This window comes from Lissotriton helveticus, chromosome 2_2 (assembly GCF_964261635.1).
Source record: "Lissotriton helveticus chromosome 2_2, aLisHel1.1, whole genome shotgun sequence".
Taxonomy (NCBI): Eukaryota; Metazoa; Chordata; class Amphibia; order Caudata; family Salamandridae; genus Lissotriton; species Lissotriton helveticus.
In genome coordinates this window covers 373,262,678-373,287,588 of record NC_136060.1, presented here as the reverse complement: position 1 = coordinate 373,287,588, position 24,911 = coordinate 373,262,678, and the positions used below count along the sequence as shown (strand labels likewise).

The 24,911-nt window shown below is 47.0% G+C and overlaps 1 protein-coding gene across 2 annotated transcripts in view; it reads left to right on the top strand.

Moving 5' to 3' along the window:
* Window positions 1-24,911, top strand: part of HTT (huntingtin) — a 1,924,961-nt gene that overhangs the window by 94,512 nt on the left and 1,805,538 nt on the right. For both annotated transcript variants that reach the window (XM_078678546.1, XM_078678545.1), the window contains exon 2: window positions 16,027-16,110. In XM_078678546.1, the coding sequence (XP_078534672.1) occupies window positions 16,027-16,110 (84 nt within the window). The remainder of the gene's footprint in view (window positions 1-16,026; window positions 16,111-24,911) is intronic.

The window sequence follows — 24,911 nt, the reverse complement described above, 5'->3', positions numbered from 1 at the left end:
AATATATATATATATATATATATATATATATATATTTATTTAGAAAGAGGTAGAAAAAGTAGCATGCTAGTTAGCCTTCAGTTTTCTGCTTCCTCCCTTCCATTTCTAGTTATCCCCCTCGTTCTCCTCTCTTTTTGTATATTTTCTATCTGTTTCATCTGGACTCCACGCACAGAATATATGTTCTATCCATCACCTCCTATCCCTTCAGCAATTGGATGGTTTAGGTTCGCCCCTTTCATCCATTGCTTTTTTTGAAGTCTTGTTTATATTTGGATCACTCCAGAGGAGTATTGTGCACATGATATATGCAAATTAGAAAGCCAGTGGAGTGGCACTGCAGTGGCAGTATCGTGGGAAGTAGCAGGTAGGATTCTCTTTGATTGTCACTGAAAGTTTTTAATCAGGCAACAGGACAGCATAGAAGGATTTACTGGGGAGTGACATTTTAGCACTAGGGAGGTATACAACTAAATAACGCAACGCTCGGTTGGATTGGACCCCTTATTCAGGGTGGCAACCAGTACATCTAATGATGCAGCAAGTATCTTGCAGTGTGTTTTTTTTAATTTTTATTTTTTTAAAGATCTGTTCTTCCATTGGTTGACTGGATTGGTGGTATTTAGGTTCATGGTGCTTGCAGTAGCTGCATGAATTTCCTCCTTACTCTCCCTAACCCACTACTCTGCTTCCACCAACAGAGTGTATGATGTCATCATCTGAACTCTTGTGTGGCAGGAAGTGGAAATTCATTCCGATCGCCTCACTCCTCCTCTTTTGCTGGACACCGCCTAGTCATAAAAGTTCCCATAGCTCGGAGGATAAAAAAACTCAAAGCAGTAGGGTGGAGGCTAAATATTGGCTGGGTGTGAGTGACAAGGAAGGGAGATGAGACCTTTGTTATCCAGAAGCTCTTCAACATTGTTGATGTGGGAGGAGGAGCTTCGCGCGCAACCAAGATGGCCGCGTGAGCTTAGGGCTCTCGAGAGCCTCGCAACCTCCCGCATCTATCCTGTCCTATATCCTGTTCTCCATTGATGCTCTTGTGAAGACGAACCACGCGTGAGGTGAAATCTGCATTCCGATTTTTAATCGGACCCCGGGAGCCGGAGCTACGGTGCCTTGAAGATTGCGGCCTAAACCTCCGTGATGCCCGGCTGTGGAGTGGTCCTGCTACCCGAGCTTTAGTTAAACAACATCGGCCTGAGGGGGTTGGCACGACCGGTCTAGTTGGTTTCACTTTCGGTTTCGCCTCCAAGGTGTCCCGTGACTGGGAACGAGCCTACCCCTGTGCCTACAGACGACTGCCTGGTCGCCCACGTATGTGATTCTGACTGCTTTTGCCGGATTTTGAGATCTTTCAACTTGGGCCCTCTGGCCGGGGCTGCTTTCGCCCATGGAGGCCAGGGGTTGCCGTTTTCTTGCTGGCTTCGTCGAATCGCACTAGCCCATCTCCCCTAATGGCGGGGAAACCGGAGGGCGACAGGCTGAAACCTAAGTACACTCGGCGAGGTGGCTCCACTCAATCTAACAATATGGATCAATATACCCAGCCTAAGGGTTCTCCCGGTGGAACTGGCACGGGGGACCTGTCTACTTCGGCGACCGAGCCGACATTACAAGATGTCATGGCAGCGATCGATGGAATCGAGTCCTCATTAGGACACCAAATTGAGGCTCTCGCACATAAACTCGACACTGTGGCTATTGACGTCAATTTGATCCGTGCGGATCTGGGCAAAACTAATGAGAAGGTTAAATCTCTGGACATTAAGACTTCCAGCCTGACGGGTGATGTCACTGATCTGCAGACTGATGTCCGTCGCTTGAAGACCAACAGTGATCTTATTCTGCGTCGTCTCGAGGATTATGAAGGACGGGCTCGCTAAAATAACGTCCATATCATAGGGGTTCCGGAAAAGGCGGGAGATCCGGCAGCCGACCTCTTTGTTGAGGACTTAATTGTTCGCCATCTTGCACCTAAGGGATTGAGCAAGTTCTTCACGATTGAACGTGCTCACAGGGTCCCGGGTGGACAGCCAAAGTTGGGAGCCCCGCCACGGCCTATCATAGCCAGAATCCTCAATTTTCGAGACAGGGACGCTATCCTGCAGTCCTCGCGGACGAGTGGCCCTACGAAATTTGAAAATACCACTGTCAGTTTCTACCCGGACTTTACCCAATCGGTCCAGAGGCAAAGACTTGGTTTCATGGGTGTGAAGAGAAGATTGCGAGACATGGGCCTCAAATATGCTATGCTTTTTCCGGCTAAGTTACGAATTGAACATGCGGAGCGGACTTATTTTTTCGATCGTCCGGAGGTGGTATCGGACTGGCTTGATACTCTCTCTGGTCAGCCTCCATCGGAGGAACAGTCTGGTGGAGCGGAGGGGAGCCCGACGGAACAAGAATAGGTGCCTGCGGACGGTATCCTGGGGCCTTGAACTGTGGTTCGATAATCCTGACACTTGACTTGATCTATATTTTGGGGGTTGCGGGGTCAGTAGTGGGTCTCTTTCCTCCTCTGTTTTTCTTTTTGTAGCCTAGTTAGATGGGGGGGCGACAGGCACACTGCAAGTTTGGGTGGTTTTCTTCTATTCCGCAGGGGTGCAGGGTGGGGGTGCTGTAACGGGATGTTGTTGGGGGGGTTGGGGGTTTTTGTTTATGTTGGGGAATGTGTGTGTTTCTTTGCAAGGCAATGTATCTTTGTCTAATTTGAATAAGGTGCAGTATTCTTCCCGGGGTTGGATCCTCTTTCTATTTCGGGATGGGGAGTAGAGGGCTGAAATTGATGAGTTGGAATGTAAATGGTTTGGGGGATCGGATAAAACGTAGTGTTGTGCTGCAACTGTTGAAGCGTCTTTCCCCAGACGTGGTCCTCCTTCAGTAGACACACTTGATTGGTAATACTTGTCGTGCTATGAACAGGAGGGGGTACTGATTGGCCGCTCATGCCGGGTTCTCCTCTGGTTCCAGAGGAGTGGGTATCCTGATTAAGACTTCTCTCCCACTTGAAATAGATTCCACTGAGGGCGCTATGTTGCTCTTACGGGTAGATGGGAGGGCCGTACCATTTCCCTGGTTTCTGTTTATGTCCCCCCTGGTTTGCAGACGACTACCTTTGCTGACTTGGGGCATGTTCTTCTGACTCTTCCTGAGGGATCACTGCTCATGGGTGGCGACTTCAATGCAGTGGTTTCTGGTATGATGGATCGACACCCACCTAGAGATCTGAGAAGTTCCCAAAACTGGCTGTCTGAGTTCCTTGATGCCTTGGGTCTGGGCGATTGTTGGAGAATGTTGCACCCGGGGCGACAGCAGTATACTTTCCATTCTGGTGCATACGGTAGCCTTTCCAGAATCGACTATGTATTATTACCGGCAGCACAGGCCCTCTCCGTCACCGAGGTTAAACATCTGGCTCATGGTATTTCTGACCACTCTCCTTTGTGGTTGCGGATCGAGCCGGGCTCTGAGTCTGAGGGCCGAACGGCCCCGATTAACCCCTGGTACCTCCGAAACCCCAAAACTCGGACGGCCTTGGTAAAATCCTTTGACCAATATTTTTTGGAAAACGAGGGCTCGGTTTCCTCTGCCGTATCCTCTGGGAGGCTTTTAAGACTGTCCTTAGGGGTCAGGCCCTGGCACTGATAGCGAGTGTTAAGAAGCAGAAGGATGAGGCAGTGGTCAAGATTGAAGCGGAGATAGCGGCCTTGGAGCTTGGTCTGGAAGGGGGGGTAACCCGCGATGTGTTGCATGTATTACGATTGAAACAACTTGACTACAGGGCTCTGGTCACCGACGCGGCTAAGGCCATTGGCAGAGAGCAGCAGGGACGTCTTTATGATGTGGGGGATAAGGCTGGTAAATTAATTGCGTGGTTGGATACGAGGGATAGGGACAGTCGGGTAGTGCCTGTGATTGTGACGACTAGTGGTGATCGTGTTTCTGACCCTAAAGAGATTGTTCAGCAGTTTGCGGATCACTTCCGGACGGTCTACTCCTCTGTCTCAGACAGACCGGAGGAGGACTCACATCTCTTGTTACGGGATATAACCTTGCCGTGACTCTCTAATTACGATAGGGCGCAAATGGATGCCGCAATAACAGCAGATGAGGTGGCTTTAGTGATTCGCTCTTTGCGTTCGGGGAAGGCGATGGGTCCTAACGGCCTGCCTATCGAATTCTACAAATTGAGACCTAATAAAATCGCTCCCTATCTGCGAGACATGTTTTTGGAGTCTCGGGAATGTGGCTCTCTTCCCCGTGATCAGCGGTTGGCATCCATTGTGGTGATTCACAAGGAGGGGAAGCCCAGAGACAGGTGTGCGTCATATCGTCCGATTTCCCTATTAAATGCTGAACCTAAGATTCTGGCAAACGTCCTGGCTAATAGATTGATTACTTTTATTGGTGAGCTGATACACCCGGATCAATCCGGTTTCATCCCGCATAGGAACACCGCCCTGAATCTCCGGCGCCTACACGGTGTCCTCGCGAGAGCGTCGACGTTGCGTGAGTCGGCCATCTTGGCATCATTGGATGCCACGATGGCCTTTGATACGGTGGAATGGCCATACTTAGGGGCCGCGTTGACTAAGTTCGGGTTCGGACCAGGTTTTATTGGTTGGGGCAGGTTGCTCTACGAGGACCCCCTCGCGCAAATTGTTGTTAATGGCCGTGTCTCTGCCCAGTTTCGTCTCGAGAGGGGAACTCGTCAGGGTTGCCCTTTGTCGCCTCTCCTGTTCGCCTTGGCCCTCGAGCCCCTCGCCGCGTGGATCCGATGGGAGCCGTCGATGAAAGGTATCCGTTGGTCCTCTGACTTCGAAGATCGTATCTCGCTCTATGCGGACGATATTTTATTATATCTGACTTTGCCGCGGAAATCCTTGATAGTATTGTGCGACGTCTTGACTTCATTTGGTAGGAACTCAGGCCTCATCATTAATTGGACAAAATCCTATTTATACGTCCTTTCAGGCAACGTTCCTCTTCTCCCACGAAACTGTCCCATCCAGATTGCGCAAACGGGGTTTAAATACCTTGGTATTTACATTTCATTAGATCCCGCAGTTCGGTACGAACATAATCTTCTTCCGCCCTTGTCTAGATTGAAGCAAGACGTTGCGGGTTGGCGTAGGCTTCCACTTTCCCCACTTGGCCGTGCTGCCCTTTTCAAAATGATGTCTTTACCTCGTTTTCTCTGTGCTCTTCAAAATAGTTTTGATATTGTCCACGCTAGCTATTTTTGGGTGATCGAGGATCTCCAAAGAAAATTGATATGGGATGGTAGGCCTCGTATTTCGCTCGCCAAACTGACGCTCCCGTGGTACGATGGGGGTATTGCTCTCCCGGACATAAAGCGATACTATTGGGCGTCTCAATTAGGAGCGATTAATCATGGCATGTATGGTCCCGACTTGAACCCCGCGTTCGCCATGGATCGATGGCTACTGCCTGGTGGCAATTATTACAGGCCACTATACTCCAAATCGGTGATCAAGGCTGCTGTACGTCTGTGGCCCGACGCGACTAGTGCGACAGGGTGGACAGATCGTCTGACTCGAGCGACCCCGCTTTTTGGTTCCGATAGACTTGGCAAATTGTGGAATACCAAGGGGTTCGATAAATGGGACCTCGTTGGTATTAGTTAGGTTGGGAATCTCTGGGTCCGGGGACAGGTGAAATCTTTTGAGACGTTGTAGGAGGAATTTGACTTGAGTAACTCTGAGTACTTCCGCTATGTCCAGGTTCGCCACGCTTTGCGGTCGGTTTTCCCGGTCGAGGAGGAGATTCCGGAGTCGTCCCCGCTTGAAGATAGATTGTTGGATGGCTATGTGCCTGCTTGTACCATCTCACTAGTTTATAAAAAGCTTATCAACGATAGATCAGACCTCCTATTGCATCTACGAGACTTGTGGACACGTGATAGTATTGAACTGGATGACGAGGACTGGCAATCTGCTATCTCCTCTCCGAAGGAGGTTGCAATCCCAGCTCGACTCCGGTTGGTTCAACTGAAGATTCTGCATAGGATTTATGTCACGGGCCCTCGTCTGGTCCACATGGGTTTTTCTGATGATGGTCTGTGTAAGCGAGGATGTGGGCAGGTGGGGACATTCCTTCATATCATCTGGGAATATCGTGAGATCTTGACTTTCTGGAACGGGGTCCATGAGGTAATGAGAAAGGTCACTGGGATTGCCCTCCTGCCGGAGGCTAGACGCTATCTATTGAATGTTTGGGAGCCTAAGGATCATAATGTAGAGCAAACTCAGTGGGTAACCTTGGGAGCCATGATTGGGATATTGCTCAACTGTGGGGATCCCCGAGGCCGCCAACGGTCGCGGCATGGAAGGAAAACATGGACTGGTGCATGTTTAGAGAAAAGACTGTGTACTTAGCTCGGGGCCGCCCCCGGAAATGGTGTAGAATATGGGGACCTTGGAATGGCTATCGTGGAGATATATGTGAGCCTCCTGTTGTAGATGTCCCTGATGTCCCACTTTTTTCCTACATTGATTACTGATTTCTTGTATTGCTTTTCCTCCCCCGTTCTGGAATCTGTACTGTATGTAATATATGTTTATGCCTTGCTGTTTATTTAAGAATTTTTCAATAAAAAGAAATATAAAAAAAACATTGTTGATGTGTAGTACACAAGTGCACACTTGAGTCTTTCATGCATTGCTCCGTATGGTAAACCACAACTACTCCATGGCAAGGCACCAGTATCCCAACAGCCAAGAACTAATGCCACTCCTTAATTTTCGATCCGTTACTCTCATACTTTCCTTATACCTAGAAGGGCCACTAGAACAAGAGGCCGCGAGCCACACTCATCCTCTGTTAAGGTCAGCCCTTGCAGCTGTGCACTTGGTTATCACTATAATAGTGATACATATAACCATTATTCTTTTTTTTTATCTTCATTTTTAGTTTGAATAAATATTGCAGCAATCATATTAATACAGATTTTGAAGGCATGTGATCGTCCACACCAGATGTTTTTATTCTCTTACAATTACAATGACAATAGTGATGGAACAGTAATTAGTAGTACATTTGAATGCAAGAATAAGTACATGCCTCTCACTTATTGTACTTTAGTTTTACCTCACCATCCTCTTCAGGAGTACCGCTGCAAGTGTCTGATTCATGCTAGTCATTTACATCTAAATCTGAGGTGAGAACAGCATTGCACAGCTCACGCCATTCACTAAGGTCCACCTGCAGTTTGTCAACCCTACGGCTTAGCTTCTTGTGGACGACTTCTGCCAAGGTCCATTCACATACGTCCCTATGCCATGCTTTTATATCTGGGGTTCTCAGTACCATCCGAGGATATACCCACCCTGGGCTTAGATAGCACCAACAATTGCAGCAGCTTGTATGTCATTTTGCGTTTACTGGGTTTCTTGATGTGGCCCAACAAGCATTGTAATGGCACTTCCTCGATATGAAAGCCTGTGCTCTCCCACAGTCTCCACCAACTGAGCCCAGAACTGCCTCACCCTGGGGCATCTCCATGCTAAATGTGAAAAATCCACCCCTACCTCATCACATCTAAAAACGTATCGGCATGGGTCGGGGTAATGCTGTGTAGTTTGACTGGTGTTATGTAGGGGCGTTGCAAGAAATTGCAATGTACCAATTGATATTGCGCAATACAGGATACTGCGCACTTACGGCTGACCACGATTTGTCAAAACCGTTATTCTCTTACCTGACTCATTCATAGGAAACAACAACAATAGATCTCCATTTGCCAAAGTTTAAAGAAGAAAATATGCCTACTTTTGCTTATTCGTATGTTTCCTAGTTCGTCAACTTGCCAGCTTACCAATTTGCTCAGTTCATTGGAATACCTTTCTTTATTCACAGCATCCAACACCACTCCACACTTCTGTCTTCTTTCAGCTGCGCCAGTTACTGCTCCACTTACCCTGGTCTGAATAGACTATTGGTAGATACGAAGTAGTCCAGGGCCAGTACTAGGCCGCCAAATAAACAACTACCTTCAGGAATATTCACTCATCAATTAGACATTTGCCACTGTTGTACGGAGAGCTGCTCCATTGTTATGTAATAACAATTATTGTGCCGCATAAATATTCTTGATGCATATGATTTTCTGGAAATACACAATGTTCTCAAAAGTCAGCTTTACATTTTCATTAAGTACTGAAAGGTATTACTGTCCCGTATGGACAGAATCTGAATCAAAGGCCAGTGTATCACGTCACGTGGCAGGGCTGCCCATTCTATACCACTGTAACTACCACATGTCAGGTATTCCAGCCTTAAAATAGAATGCCTTACAGAAGCCAATGATGGGTACAAAAACAGGTGTGGCATAATTGAATGTGATGCCTATAATTTACCAGTTAAGGGCGCCTTATGCTAAGGCCACCATACTACCTCAAATGTCAACGATATCCATAGTATCCCTTTTGATTAAGGCTACCCTAATGCAAGAATGCACCCAGATACTGCTAAAGAGGTGGTATGTCATTGTTACTTTAAGAGTTGCATCCATTTTGTAAAGGTTTTTGTGCGTTTTGTGTGTCTGAATGAATATATATATATATATATATATATATATATATATATATATATATATATATATTACAGCAAGGCGGCTCCCTTTTCCTCCGTTAGGCGCTACTTGATTCTGGTCGCGTTACTCCTGCGGTCGAGCCTGACCGCTATAAATTCAACAGGTTTCCCCAGCAAGGGGAAGATGGAGTCGCAGAAAGAAACAGGCTGTAGGCGTTCTAGAGTGTTGATTTTCTTTTAATCCATTGATCCATCGGGGGTTGTAAAACAATATAGAAACCAACGCGTTTCGACAGCGTCCGCTGTCTTGCTCACGGTCAGTGTACTGTGCATCGCTCAACAGTTTTAAAGAACCAACAAACAACATGATTACACCCGCCCCCTTGTCACATGGTACATGACCCACATGTTTCGGGATTCTGGGACTTGTAGTTTAGCCCTATGATGTCGTGTAATACTTATATGGGTAATTACATTTGAGGGATTGGAGTAAATTAGATGTTACTAATCCTCCATTAGCCACTGTTGGTTCTGTAACCGCTATTTGCTTGGGGAGTACTGCCCTCCAGTGGGCAAAATTTACCATTAGACATGTTGATACATCACTAAACAACCTAAGTATAGCCCTCCAGTGGGCATTTCCACCTGTACATATAATTCATGATTCAACATTTAGTTAATTAACAATTTAACCAATGTCTACACTACTGGCAAAAGAATCTGAAGCATACCTAACGGTATTAAATTTGAATGCGGAAGAGGGTATGGACATCAATCTGGAATCAGCAATAAAACAATTGGGAGCAGGAACAAGCGGCCTCAAAGCAAAATCCAAATTCTACCCCCAACTTACACCAGGGAACAAAATCGACTTATTCCAGGAGGCGGTCATTCATGACCTATACAACATCCAAATAAAAAACATCAATAATGATAATCTTTCAAAGAATGAAAGGCAGGCTCTGGCATCACTCAAAACCAAATCAAATTTTGAAATCAAAATGGCCGATAAGGGCGGGAATATCGTCCTATGGGATCGCCAACTATACATTGAGGAAGCCATGATCCAATTGAACAACTCATACTATTATGAGAAACTAGACATCAACCCAACCTATGACACAAAGAGGATTCTGGATGGAAAAATAAGACAATGGGAAAATGCATCATTGCTAGACTCTGATGAGACCAAATACTTGACGGTAGACTTCCCAAAAACAGCAACAATATATTTCCTACCCAAGATCCACAAAAATGCCACGAAGCCACCAGGGAGACCTATAGTGTCGTCAAACGGTTCCTTGCTGGAACCGCTGTCTAACTTCATAGACTTTTTTCTAAATCCTCATGTGAAACAACTTAAATCATATATCAGGGACACAACTGATTTCCTATGCAACTTGAAGCTCATCACTTGGCAGCCGGAATTTATAATGATCACAATGGATGTGATTTCATTATACACAAACATCGACAATGAGATGGGTCTGAACGCCTGTAAACATGTCTTTCAGGAACGCAATATACACTACGCAAATCATAATAACATGCTGATGGATATGACACAATACTTACTGAATAACAACATCTTCTTGTTTGGGGACTCCATATATAGGCAAAAGAATGGAGCAGCCATGGGCTTCTCCTTTAGCCCAAATTACGCTTGCACCGCCATGGGTTGGTGGGAGGAAACAGTGGCCTGGAATACCAAATTACAACCATTTACACAACACATCATAATCTGGAAGAGATTTATTGATGATCTGTTTTTGATATGGAACGGTGGAAAAGAAAAATTCCTTGAGTACTTTGAAATACTGAATTCCAGTACGCCAGGCATAAGATTTACTCACAACATCAGCTCTAATAAAGCCATCTTCCTGGACACCGAAGTATACATTAAAAACAACAAAATGGAGACCACTTTACATCGGAAAAGTACAGCCACAAATGCCACACTTGAAGCCACTAGTTTCCACCAACGGTCCCTGATATCAAGCATCCCCTACGGGGAATTCCTACGACTCAGGAGAATTTGTAGCGAAGAAGATGAATGGCAAAAACAGAGCCAAAATTCGCCGATGCGTTTCCAAAAGAGACAATATAACCAACATACAATAAAACACTGCTGGGAAAGAGCAAATAAGACCACAAGACCGGACAGCCTGAAACCTAAAGAAATCCCCACTCAAACGGAGGATGAGCCGATTAGGTTGATCACGACATACAGTAGAGAAACAAAACAACTAAACCAAATCTTAAAGAAGAATTGGAAGATTCTACAGTTGGACCCAATCATAGGAAAAAGGATGGGCAAACACCCGACAGTGACTTACAAAAGGGCTAAAAACCTCCAGGACCAATTGGTTCACAGCCATTTCCAGCCACCAGCAAAAAGAAAAAATTGGCTACAAACAAAAGGATTCGTGAAGTGCTACCATTGTAAAGCCTGTGAAATTGCTAAACCAACTCAAGAAATAACCATGCCGGATAAAAAAAACTGGAAAATCAATGAATGTATAACTTGCAACAGTAGGTACACGGTGTACATGATTGAATGCCCGTGCAAATTAAGATACATTGGTAGCACAATTTGCGAACTAAAAAAACGGATCCTCGAACACGTACGTGCAACTGTGCATAAAGACAGAAGCAACGCGGTTGCAAAACATATGGAGTCAGCGCATAATGGGGACTGGAAGCAATTGCGTTTCTGGGGTATTGAGACACAGAACCCATCACCCAGAGGAGGACATAATGAAAAATTACTACGCCGCAAGGAATCTAAACATATCCTTGGTTTCAGAACCATGACCCCATTAGGGTTAAATCAATCGGAGGAACTTTACATACACCTTTAAATGAACATAATTGACTTCCGTAAAAACTTCCGCCTGCCATGAACTAAATAATTAACTTAGATTTGTCCCAAATTTTATTTTTTCACTCCCCCACCAGTTTTTCAATTTTTTCACCTTTGTTTGAAGCTCACTTGGGCAAGTACCTATAGACTAGCCATAAATTATGACATGCCAAAATGCCCACTAGAGGGCCATACTTAAATTGTTAATTAACTAAATGTTGAATCATGAATTATATGTACAGGTGGAAATGCCCACTGGAGGGCTATACTTAGGTTGTTTAGTGATGTATCAACATGTCTAATGGTAAATTTTGCCCACTGGAGGGCAGTACTCCCCAAGCAAATAGCGGTTACAGAACCAACAGTGGCTAATGGAGGATTAGTAACATCTAATTTACTCCAATCCCTCAAATGTAATTACCCATATAAGTATTACACGACATCATAGGGCTAAACTACAAGTCCCAGAATCCCGAAACATGTGGGTCATGTACCATGTGACAAGGGGGCGGGTGTAATCATGTTGTTTGTTGGTTCTTTAAAACTGTTGAGCGATGCACAGTACACTGACCGTGAGCAAGACAGCGGACGCTGTCGAAACGCGTTGGTTTCTATATTGTTTTACAACCCCCGATGGATCAATGGATTAAAAGAAAATCAACACTCTAGAACGCCTACAGCCTGTTTCTTTCTGCGACTCCATCTTCCCCTTGCTGGGGAAACCTGTTGAATATATATATATATCACTAATTGGCTCCATTCTAGCGCACATATTTGTGTGTATGTTTTTTTATATATAGATATATATGTGTGTGTGTGTGTGTGTGTGTGTGTGTGTATTCATATGTATATTCACTAAAATTATTGTTAAGCTCACATTTCACTCATACAAAAACAGAGAAATTCAGCCTTTATAGTTAGCTGAGCTAACTATAACTTGCACCCCCCGCAATGTACTGCTTATGACCTCACATATTACATCACCCATGACATGGTCAGTGACATCACTGATGACATCTCAAATTACATCAGTGATGACATCATCCAATGACTGTGAGTGTTTTTAAGACATTTGAGTGTTAAATATATATTGGTGAATCAGTGGGTGTATGAGTGACTGTTACCTCCAGTAAGCCCCACACAGTGGGATTGACGAGAGATGGTCCGAAGCCACACCCCCTCTCTCCACCACTGTGCAACGCGCTTCCTTGGGCACTGCTGCTTGGGGGTGAAGTCCACTTTAGTGCTGATGCCCTCAGGGCACAAGGGGACCTCATTGCCCCATCAGCAGTGTGCCGAGAGGGTCTCCGACCACCTCTCAGCATCCCCCACTGTGTAGGGCTTACTGGAGGTAAGAGATGGGCTAGTTGGCCCCTAAGGACCCTCAGCAGCGAAGGGAACTTCATTCTCCAACCGAGAGCATGCCAGGAGGCGCGTTTGCAGAGTAGTGGAGAAAGGGGGCATGTCCTGCTATCAGAACTCAGCAATCCTGCTGTGTGGGACTTACTGAAGTTAATAGGAGGGTAGTTGGCCCCCAAAGACATCTTTGTGGGCCAACTACCCCTCCTGTTACCTCCAGTAGGTCCCACACTGCAGGATTGCTCAGACGTTGCCAGAGGCCTCTCCCCCTTTCTCCACTTTCTCAAATGTGCCTCCCGGCACACTACTAGTTGGGGGATAAAGTCCCCTTGGCTCCAGAGGGACTTTGGGGCCAAGAAGCCCTCCTGGTACCTCCTGTAAGTCCTATGCAGCGGAATTCCTGAGAGCCGGTTGGAGGCCAAGCCCCCTTTCTCCACCACTCTGCAAATGTGACTTGCAAAAGTGACCGTAGAAATTCACTGAACAATACAAAGGTTAGAGGAACGGTATAGTTAGCAAATAGAATTTAAAAAAACCTTAGAAATTCACAAGAAAAGCCCAAAGGTTACAGGGACGTTCTAGTTAGGGTCAGATTTTACTCATACAAAACAAGAGAAATTCAGCCGTTATAGTTACCTGAGTTAACTATAACTTGCACCCCCGCAATGCACTACTTATGACCTCGCATATTACATCACTCATGACATGGTCAGTAACATCACTGATGACATCTCAAATAACATCAGTGATGATATCGTCCACTTAATCTCTGACGCACCCACTCACACCCCTATAGATTCTTTTAAACACCCACTGCACTCGCACACAACTATTCACAGAGCCATACCTGGTACTTACACACCCACTCACCGATTCATTGATCTATACACACATCCACTCACTCACCCATACTGCCACTCCTAGACCCACCCACCCACCCACCCACCCACCCACTCACCCACTCACTCACTCATACAGTCATTGAAATATCCACTCATATACCCATACAGGTACTCACATACTGAGCGAGTCACCCATAGAACTACTCACACACCTACACAATCACCCATGCTGTCAATCATACAGGTACGTACTAACTCAAACAGTTACATTCACATCCACTTACTTACTCATAAAAATAGTAACACATACTCACTTGGCTATACAGTCACTGACAGAAGCATGCACTCATTGATATAGCCACTCGCACATTCACTCACTTATGCAGAGTCACTCATATACTCTATCACTCACCTATACTGCCTTTCACTTATTCAGTTACTCACCCATACTGACACATGCACTCAATCGCTGACGCAGCCATACAGACACTCACTCACCCATACACCTTCTCACACATGCAACACTACCCCATACAGCCACTGATTCACTCACTCATCCATACAGGCAGTCGCACACCGCCTCACCCACAAACACAGCCAGCCAGACAACTATAGAGGTAGTCAGACAACCAATCAATCACCCATATAGCCATTCACGTACCCACAAACACACTCATACACCCACTTAGACATCAACTGACAGACAGATACACACATTCACACAACCAGTCACTGATCCATATGTTCACTGAGACACCTAATCACTCACTTATTTAGACAGTCACGTACCCACTGAGTCATCCATACAGTCACTCATTCCCCAATACACCTTGGTATATATATTTAACACTCATAACATTTTTAAAAACACTCATAGTCACTAAATGATGTAATAACTGATCTAACCAGTGATGTCATTTGAGATGTCATCAGTGATGTCACTGTCCATGTCACTCATGAGTAATGTAATATGTGAGGTCATAAGCAGTGCATTACAGGGATTACTGGGGCGGGAGTTATAGTTGACTCGGCTAACTATAACGGCTACATTTCTCTGGTTTTGTAAGAGTAAAATCTAATCCTAACTATAACGTTCATGTACCCTTTGTTTTTTTAGTGAATGTATATATAAAACACCCAATGGCAGTCACCACTGGGTAGTTAAAGTTAGGAAGGGTAGTGTTTAGGGGGTTTAAATGTGTTTTAGGCCTCAGATGTTATGGGGTACTAGGGAGATTTTAGTGTTCACGGATGGATAGAGTATAAGAGTAAGCCAGCTTCTGTGTCAAAGTATGGGGCACGTATTGGAATAGTTCTAAATCAGGCGGTTTCTGTTTAAACATCTGGAGTAAGTGTGAAAAAGGGGCCTTCTACCGGAATTGAAATTGAGTGCAGTTAAAGGTGACTCATATTAATATAATATAAAAAAGCTTTATAACAAAATATTGTGCCTTTGTGAACAGCTGTTGATATGGAAACACTATAATAGCCAGTAACATAGCTCAGAACTTTAATAGTTCGCTGTTGAGATTTATTAATATCTTTCAGATCACAGGTTCAGTTCTTGGTAGAGCTGACTAGGCTGTCATCCTTATGCTGTTGATTAAAGGAATGCTGCTGACCTGGCTAATGCGAAGTGGAGGTTCCAATGGAGGCGGTTCACAATTGAAGCTATGCTATCAAGTGCTCTATTCAGACCAAGTTATCCTAGTTAATACACCTTTGAATCAGGTTGCACAACACTGATAAAAACATAGCACAACTGTAGAAATACATATAATGCATCATACATGCCATTTTACTTTATCTAGTGATATTATATTTAGAAAGCTATAATTTGGGCGGCAACGTTGTAGCTGTTGACTGTATGTACCATGGGAAGTATTCTTTTGCTTAAATAGGAGGCAATGTGTGAATTAAGGTGATTAAACTCTTGCAGATTATTACCCCAAAGCTGTGCTATTGTAGAGTGGCATGTACAAAGCAGACCTTCTTGTCAGAGGATGGATATTATTGTACACAGTTGCAACCTGATCTGACCACATGCAAGGGTTCAAAGGCTTTCATAGAATGGTACTGTGAGGGAAGTTATTAGCATGGTGAAGGAAAAAATTGCATCATGCAGGAGAATAGAGTGGAGCCACTGCTGAATTATGCTTTTAATGCAGTCATTCATAAATCCCTTACCTGCCTCAGTGCTGTTAACTATGACCTGCTGGACTGCAGGTGTGGACTTACTCGCTAAACAATACTACATAATGTGTTTCTCAGAATGTCAACTAGTATTGTGAGAGTGTGTCCGGATTCTGCAAACCGTGAATGTCCTGGGTTTTGGTAAACTGGGATTTATTCATATTTTACATTACACCATATTGATTTGTGCAAACTTTCTTGAAATTGTAGGAAGAAGGAACCATCAACCAACAAGAAAGATCGAGTGAATCACTGTCTCACAATATGCGAAAATATAGTTGCTCAGTCTTTAAGGTAGGTTTTGTTTTCTTTTTAAAGTGATTTCTGGCTCACAATGTTGTCTTTGAAGTGTGCTTTATTTTCTTAGATTTTAAGTTTTATATTTGTCTCCCAAATTCAAAGATTATAATTTCCATCTGTATATATTGAAAGAAGTATTCTTTCTGCTGACGGAGGTGTTGCACTTTTTAAAATGTTTTTGTAAAGTTATTTGTATTTGCATGTATAATTAAAAACACATGACAAGTGTCACAACTGTAAAACATGGGAGAGGGAAGAGGGGGAGGAATGAGAAAAAGGGGTTAGGGATGAAAAGGAACAAATGCGGTAACATATGGTGCATAGCAGTAAGCAGCAGCAGAACGCCTTCTCCTTCACATGGACTCCAAACAAACATTGTCAACTGAGTGAGCTCAGGCCCTCAATAACTCACTGGCATCACGCGACCATACATGCGGGTTCAGTGGCAAGGTAGCAGGGAGACTCCATCCCAACAGTTGGGATGGATTGTTTGAGATCCTTACACCATTTGGTGAGGGGTGGCATGGTGAGGCATTGTGCAGAGGACTAACCTCGAATTCAGACCCTTATGGCGAGGTTGGCCCTTATAAGCAAGAAACAGTTCCCAAAAACCCTTGCGGTGAGATCGCTGAGGCATCAAATCCTAGAAATTGGTCAGTTGCTTCTGGCAATAAGCAGTGTCTCGCAGCCAAGGAGACTCAGTGGGGGCAATTTGTCGGCTCCATTGGATGGCCACACTGCGCTTAGCTAATAGTAGTAGCATTGCAATAAGGTGGTGATTGTAGGGCTCAAGAGGGTTGGAAGGTAGATAGTGCCCAGTGATAGTGCATATGATTGAAAATGCCCCTTCCCAGAACTCGGTTACTCTAGGGCATCTCCACGCTAAGTGTATGAGGTGGCCTCTAGAGAGGTGCATCTCAAACATTGCGCATCAACAACAAGCCCCATGTTGAAAAGGTGGGTGGGGGTGCGGTAAAGGCTGTGTAGAAACTTAAAGTGTAACGATCGCAGCCTATAGTTGGGGAGATAGTGTTGCTGTCTGGCCACAGTAGTAGGATCACTGGATGTCGTTTAGAGGGGGGTCTATGTCTCATATTCATGAGGTGCAAGCTATTGCAGGGCGACTGGCACGAATGACTGCATGATGGAATATAGTCGAGTAACTAGTTTGTGTAGTAATGGTTTTGTTAACATATGCTCCAGGGCTGGAATTGTGAGCGGGGTGCTGGGAATGTGTTGTGTAAAGAGCTGCAGGCAGCCCGGAGTTGGTGATACAGAAGCATTTCCAAGACCTTGGGGCACGAGGTAACAGATGTCTCGAATGGTGGCAACAATTGGTCCTCTAACTACAGATTGGAGAAAGTTGTGAGGTCTCACTCTCGGGCACAGTTGCAAAGTCATCCTGTGCCCTGAGCACTCCCACTTTTTGCTGACTGGTACTATCGGTAACTGACTCTGACTGTCCCTGGGCTACAGTGAAAACACCTACTTACACTAGGGTACACTATGTGTTAGGGTACCCCTATGATTGGCATGGCCTCCTCTATAAGGCCCTAGTATATAATAGGGTAGGGGGATTAAAACTACCTTTAAGTCCCTAGTATATACCAGGGTATGACAGTTTAGAGGTCAGCAGCCCTTTCTGCACTTGCATGTGTGCACTGCTGAGAGCCTGAGGTCAGTTTAAAAGAAGCCCTGTGTTGCAGAACTGATTTTAAAATGTAAATTGTGCTCAAGCTCGACTTTGGTGATTGGGGCACTTAAAAATCGATACACTGCAATGGTGTACCATATTAGGTAACCCCAGGTTCTCCCCTAGGTGGCCCAGGGGGTGGTGGGGAAGGGAGGGTCAGGTACTTATAAGGAGGACCATTATAAAAGAGGTTTATATGCCTGGGGATAGAGACATTGCACATCTGATTTCACTCATTGTAGTAAAGTGCTAGCTAAAATCGACTTTTGTGCTAGGACTACTGTGGAGTGAGGCTCACAATATATTTACATATTCAGCACCCCTAACGTCTCCCCTAGGTGTTTCAGATTTGGTGGTCCTGCATATATAGGCAGGGTCCTTATAAAACATGTTTTATAAACCCTGCTCAGTTCATTTTCCCATTGTAGATCCCTGGCCACATAGGTTAACATGGCAATAAGTTATTGATTGTTAACTAACGCTAGGGTAGCTGAAAAATATAATTCGAGGACTTAGGCGAATGGTATTGATAAATCCAACAATATGAAGTCAATGGGTTTATTCTAACATGTACAGAAGATAAGTTATAAGACGTTCGTGCCTATAAGCCAAAATTCAGCCTCCCAGTGGTCTGCCCTGATTGGTCCGAGTTAAGTGAATTAGCCAGGCTACTTTGATGTAGTGATAAGTGGCATCCGGGGTGAGGAGCCATCTGGGAGGAGAGGGTTCTGCTACACAGGAATGCCATAGCAAAGGGGAGGGGTCATAAACCATGAGCTTCAAAGGTAGAAGGGGACCGGCAGAAGAAGCCAGGTCCATCTACACCCATCCCCTCTGAACCTAGCCAGATGGCAGGCTTAAGGAAGGACTGTGCAAATGCAAGGGGGAGGGAGACTATGGAGATGAGCCATCCTGGAGGTTGGTTTAGCTAGCTCTTGCCTCTCTGCTGAGATTCAGCCATATTGAATTTTGGAGAAATAGTTCTTTCTGGCAAACCATTGTGCCACGCTTTGGAGAAGATGCCCTTTACCTCATTGGACTGGAGTGTCCTCATGATTGACCCCCGAGAACACTGAATATGTATCTGATGGGGCAGATCCTCTCAGATCTGCTGCTTGAAACAAGAAGAAGGGTCCATGCTGGAGGTTTGATTTGCACCAAGCAGGCCTTGCAGTCTGTCTGACTGTGCTTGCTGCACAATCAGGAACTACAGCCCTGTGGACCTAAACTACTTCAAAAGGATTAAAGCTACAGGTTAACAAAGCCCACCTGGGGGAGGAGCTTGGCGGGCATCCGAGATGGCCGCTTGAGCACAGCGCTCTCCGGACCCTCGCCGCTCCCGACATTTTATCCTGGCTGAATCCTGATTTCTTGCAAGAATTCGTGTGGGGGACGTTTGGCTGATTACCCTGGCACTTTTCAGAAATCGATTTGGATCTCGTATTCCTGAGATATGGTGCTCTGAACTTTTGGGCTCCGCCCTTGAGGTGCGCCCGGGACGGGGTGCGGTACTGTAGCCGTCCTGCAATTGAACAACAACGGCAGGAGATCTGGCCTTGTGGGTCCCCCCTTCCTAAGTTTCGGTTTCGATTCCGTTCCGACTTGGGCCACGGAGGTGGATGTCGTGCTGCGGCTGAGACTTGGAGGCAGATCGGCTGTTGGGCTTTCATGTGACCTATTTGCTGGCTTGGCGACCTCTACCCGAGTTGTGCCCCCTTTTTATGTACTTTTGATCCTGTACTTTGGGTGTCGGGCCCGTCGAACCTGGTGGCTTGTCCTGTGACGCATCTTCAAAATGGCGGGCAGAGGGGACAGAGAGACGCGCAAGACGAAAACACCTCTGCGCGGAGCTCCAGTTCAATCAAATGTAATGGACCGTTATACCCATTCTAAGGGGTCCCCCGGAGCTGCCCTGCCTGGTTCTAGTATAGCGTCCGAACGAATTTTGGAAGAGTCGGCGGAGCCCTCCCTACAGGATATCATGGGCGCCATCTCGGGTGTGAGGGAATCCATCGGCCTACAGTACGAGGCCTTGGCCCACAAACTTGACACCGTGGCTATTGAGGTGAATCTGATTCGTGCTGATCTCGGCAAGACGAATGAGAGGGTGCAATCACTGGATATTAAATCCTCTAGCCTTACGAATGATGTCTCGGAGCTCCAAACAGAGATTGGAAATCTCCGTCGGGGGAACGACTTCATGACCCGTCGCCTGGAGGACTTTGAAAATAGGGCGCGTCGCTGCAATGTTCGCCTGGTTGGTGTACCGGAAAACCCTGAACCCCACTCGGTGGATCTCCTGGTTGAGGATCTGGTCTTGAACCACTTGGCCCCTTCTGGTCTCACAAAACTTTTCACGGTGGAACGTGCACATCGTGTTCCAGGGGGCAAAGTCAAGCCGGGAGCCCCGCCGAGACCCATTGTAGCGAAGCTTTTTCATTATAGAGACCGGGACGCTATCCTGCAGGCCTCGCGGGTGAAGGGCCCGGTGGCCTTTGAGAATGCTACGGTGAACTTTTACCCGGACTTTTCCCAACAGGTTCAGAGACAACGTATGGAGTTTCGTGGTGCCAAGAAACGTCTCCGGGATCGGGGTCTACGTTACGCCATGCTCTTTCCCACTAGACTCCGGGTTGAATACAATGAACGTACCCTTTTCTTTGATCGGCCAGATGCTGTTAATGACTGGCTGGACTCATTGCCTGACCGTCCTCCTGAGACAGACTCCGCCGCTCACCCTGGTGGTGCCGAAGGTGGTGTGGAGATCTAACTGTTCGGCTCTTATGTCTTATTTTGAATACATTCTCAGGAGTGTTGGCCGGCGTCCCTCTACATTGTGATCATTCTGTCTTTCGTTTGTTATTTTTGTTCTTGCTGAGGTCGGGGGGTGGATGGAACGGAGACCTTTCCTCCTCCGGGGTCTTTGTGTAGAATAGGGGTTCTTGGGCGACAGGCACACTGCAGGTTGGGGTGGCTCTTTAGCTTTTTGCAGGGGTGCAGGGTGGGGGGTGTTTCTCTTCAGTTTGGGGGAGGGGGGTTGGGAAGTTTTTTCTTTTCTGTGTGTTGTTTTCAAGGCGAGTTGATCCTGTGTTTGCTGCTGTTTCTGATGTCTAGCTCATGGATGCGGGGTCTTGGCTCGGGCGGTTGGGATGGGGGGTAGAGGGTTGAAATTTCTTTCCTGGAACGTTAATGGCCTGGGAGATCGTATCAAGCGCAGTGTGGTCTTAAAATGTATACGACGTTTGTCACCGGACATTGTTTTCATGCAAGAAACCCATTTGATTGGTAATGTTTGTTATGCAATGAATAGATGGGGCTACCGCCTAGTGGCGCACTCGGGGTTTACCTCCGGATCTAGGGGTGTGGGTATTCTTGTTCGAACCTCCCTCCCCCTGGCTATCGATGAGGTGATTCATGATGACCGTGGGAGATATACTGTCCTGGTGGGTAGATATGAAGGCCGCACCCTATCTCTCTTCAATGTTTATGTTCCCCCGGGTTTGCAGGCCTCTACTTTTACTGACTTGGGCCGTGTTTTGTTAGATCTCCCTGATAGCACTCTCTTTCTTGCCGGTGATTTTAATTCGGTGCTTTCCGGCCTTCACGATCGCCATCCCTCTAGAGATACCCCGCAGGCTCAGCAGTGGTTGGGAGGGTTTTTAGATACCTTTGGCCTTGTGGACTGCTGGCGACTGTTGCATCCTACTCAGCTCCAATACACCTTCCATTCTGGGGCCCATGGCAGTCTGTCTCGGCTGGATTATTTCCTGATGCCCGCAGCCCAATCATCGGCTGTTCGCGAGATTTTACATTTGCCGAGGGGTATTTCCGATCACTCGCCGCTCTGGCTTCGTTTCGAGGTTGGGGTAGAAGCGGCGGGCCGAGTGGCTCCCATTAACCCTTGGTATCTTTCCTCCCCTGTGACTCGTACCCTCTTGCTCAAGTCCATGGATGCATATTTCCTGGAAAATGAGGGGTCGGTCTCTTCGGCTGTGTCCCTGTGGGAAGCTTTTAAAACTGTGATTCGTGGACAGGCCCTTTCCTTGATTGTTGAAGCTAAGAGAGCAGGGAGGAAGGAGGTGGTGGACCTTGAGGGGAGATCTCTGCTTTGGAGGACGAGCTGGAATCTGGTGTCACGCCTGAGAAACTCCATGCCCTGGGTCTAAAACAGTTTGCATATAAATCTCTGGTCACTGACGCTGCAAAGGTGATGTTTCGTGAGCAGCAGGGCAGATTGTACGATGTGGGTGACAAGGCGGGCAAACTCCTAGCGTGGTTGGACAAGAAAGAAAGAGTTAATCGTGTGGTGCCCGTGATTCAGTCTGCGAGTGGTGAGAATGTGATTGATCCGACCGCCATTGTTGATCGTTTTGCGGAATATTTCCGTGTGGTGTATGCTCCCGTGTCTGTGAGGGATGTTGCTGACTCCCGCCTTCTTCTGCGTGATATCACTTTGCCCTGTGTCACCGACTTGGACCGTATTGCTTTGGACTCCCCTTTTACGAATGATGAGATAGCCAATGCAGTTCGATCGCTCCGTTCGGGCAAAGCACTGGGCCCGAACGGTTTGCCTATTGAGTTGTACAAATTACGCCCCGATAAGGTGGCGCCGTATCTCCGCGCCATGTTTCTAGAATCTCGTGAGCCGAACATACTTCCTTATGATCAGCGTCTGGCGACAATCGTCGTCATTCCCAAAGAGGGTAAACCGCGTGACCTCTGTTCCTCGTACAGGCCCATATCCCTATTAAATGTGGAACCTAAGGTGTTGGCTAAACTTTTGGCGACCCGTCTCCTTTCGGTTCTTGGGGAGTTGGTCCATCCGGATCAATCTGGCTTTATCCCGCATCGCAACACTGCTCTGAATTTACGTCGCCTCCACGGCGCGCTGGCGAGGGCGGGGCTTTTGACTGAACCGGCCATTTTGGCGTCCCTGGATGCCTCCATGGCCTTTGATACTGTGGAGTGGCCCTATTTATGGGCGACACTTGAGAAATTTGGATTCGGGTGCGAGTTTATTAGCTGGGTTAGGCTGTTGTACGCGGAACCTCTGGCGCAAGTTGTAGTGAACGGTAGAGTGTCGGCCCCCTTCTCCTTGGGCAGGGGTACCCGTCAGGGTTGCCCCTTGTCCCCTCTGTTGTTCGCGCTCGCTCTTGAACCGTTGGCGGCCTGGCTCCGTTGGGAACCATCCCTTAAAGGTATTCGTTGGGCCCCGGACTTCGAAGACCGCGTCTCGCTTTACGCGGACGACATCCTCTTGTATCTTACTTCTCCTCGCAAGTCTTTATCTGTTTTATTTGACGTTCTTGCGTCCTTTGGCGCTAACTCAGGCCTCGTCATCAACTGGTCTAAATCCTGTGTATACGTTTTATCTGGTATCTTGCCTCCGTTGCCGAGTAGACTTCCTCTTCAGGTGGTCCGGGATGGTTTCAAATACTTGGGGGTCTTCGTTACCTTGGATCCGTCCCTTCGTTTTGATCGTAATCTCCTTCCCCCGTTGCTTAGGCTCCGTTTGGACGTTGCCCGCTGGCGCAAGCTTCCCCTGTCTCCACTGGGTCGGGCGGCCCTGTTTAAGATGATGTCACTACCGCGGTTTCTCTACGCTCTCCAGAATTATTATGATCCTATCCCCAAGACCTATTTTCGGGAGATTGAGAGCCTTCAGAGGCAACTTATTTGGGATGGGCGACCGCGCATTGCTCTCGCGAAACTTTCCATCCCGTGGTACGATGGGGGCATGGCGCTCCCCGATATTAAGAGGTACTACTGGGCTTCCCATCTGTCCGCCATTAATCACGCTATGTTCTCTCCGGGTCGTAATCCGGCGTTTGAGATGGATAAACTTCAGCTTCCGGAAGGTGACTTTAATAGAGTGCTCTATTCTCGCTCCGCTGGGCGCCATCTTGTGGGACCTACTTTGACTGCTTTGACAGTGTGGCGTGCTGCGAATGTGAGCCTGGGCTGGGAGGATCGCTTGACGTTGGCGACGCCGCTTTATGCTTCGGAACGTCTGGGCGGTCTTTGGTCTTCCAAGGGTTTTGACCGTTGGGACTTGATTGGGATCTCTAAAGTGGGGGATGTGTATTCTAAGGGTTCTGTGCGCCCGTTTCAGGCCCTCCAGGCTGACTATGGCCTGAGTAGTCGGGAATTCTTTCGTTATTTACAGATCAGGCACGCTTTGGTTTCGGTGTTTGCTCCTGGTGAGATTCCGCCTGACTCTTCCCCACTTGAAGACCGTATCCTTGACGAACATCTTCCTGATAGCACTATCTCCCTGATCTATAAAAAGTTGATTAACAATCGGACTGACTTATTTGCCCGACTTCGGGAACAGTGGATGGGAGATGGGTTGGAACTTGATGATGAGGATTGGCAATCGGCCCTCTCCTCTCCGAAGGAGGTGGCTATACCGGCTCGACTCCGTCTGGTCCAATTGAAGATCCTTCATCGGGTGTACGTGACGGGACCGCGACTGATGGTGATGGGCTTTTCCTCCGATGGACTGTGTAAGCGTGGATGTGGTTTGCGTGCTACTTTCCTGCATATTCTTTGGGAGTGCCCGATGGTGGCTGCTTATTGGGTGGCCGTGCTTGATCTGATGACTGTGGTGACAGGGATATCCTTGCGACCGGAACCTCGTCTCTGTCTTTTGAATGTTTGGGAGCCCACGGACTATTCGGTGGCACAGACTAGATGGGCCACCCTGGGCTATATGATTGCGAAGCGAGACATTGCGCAACTCTGGGGGGCCTCCAGGCCCCCTGCCCTCTCGCAATGGGAGGATAATATGGATTGGTCCATGTTCCGTGAGAAAACTGTCTATGTGGCCAGGGGTAGACCCAGGGCATGGGTGAAGGTGTGGGGTCAATGGAACGAATACCGTGGCAACATTTGTACTCCTCCCCTTGTGGACACTATCGAGATTACCCTATCTCCTTAGGCTGGCGTTCCCGGAATCTTCATATAGGGACTGAGCTGGTGTCTCCGGCTCTTCCCCCCCTTCTTCTTCCTGATCTCTGCCCCCCTCCCCCCCCCCCCCCCCCCCCACTCCATACTCCTTAGTGCTTAGGATATTACTACTGCACCTCCGCTGCTGTCCCCC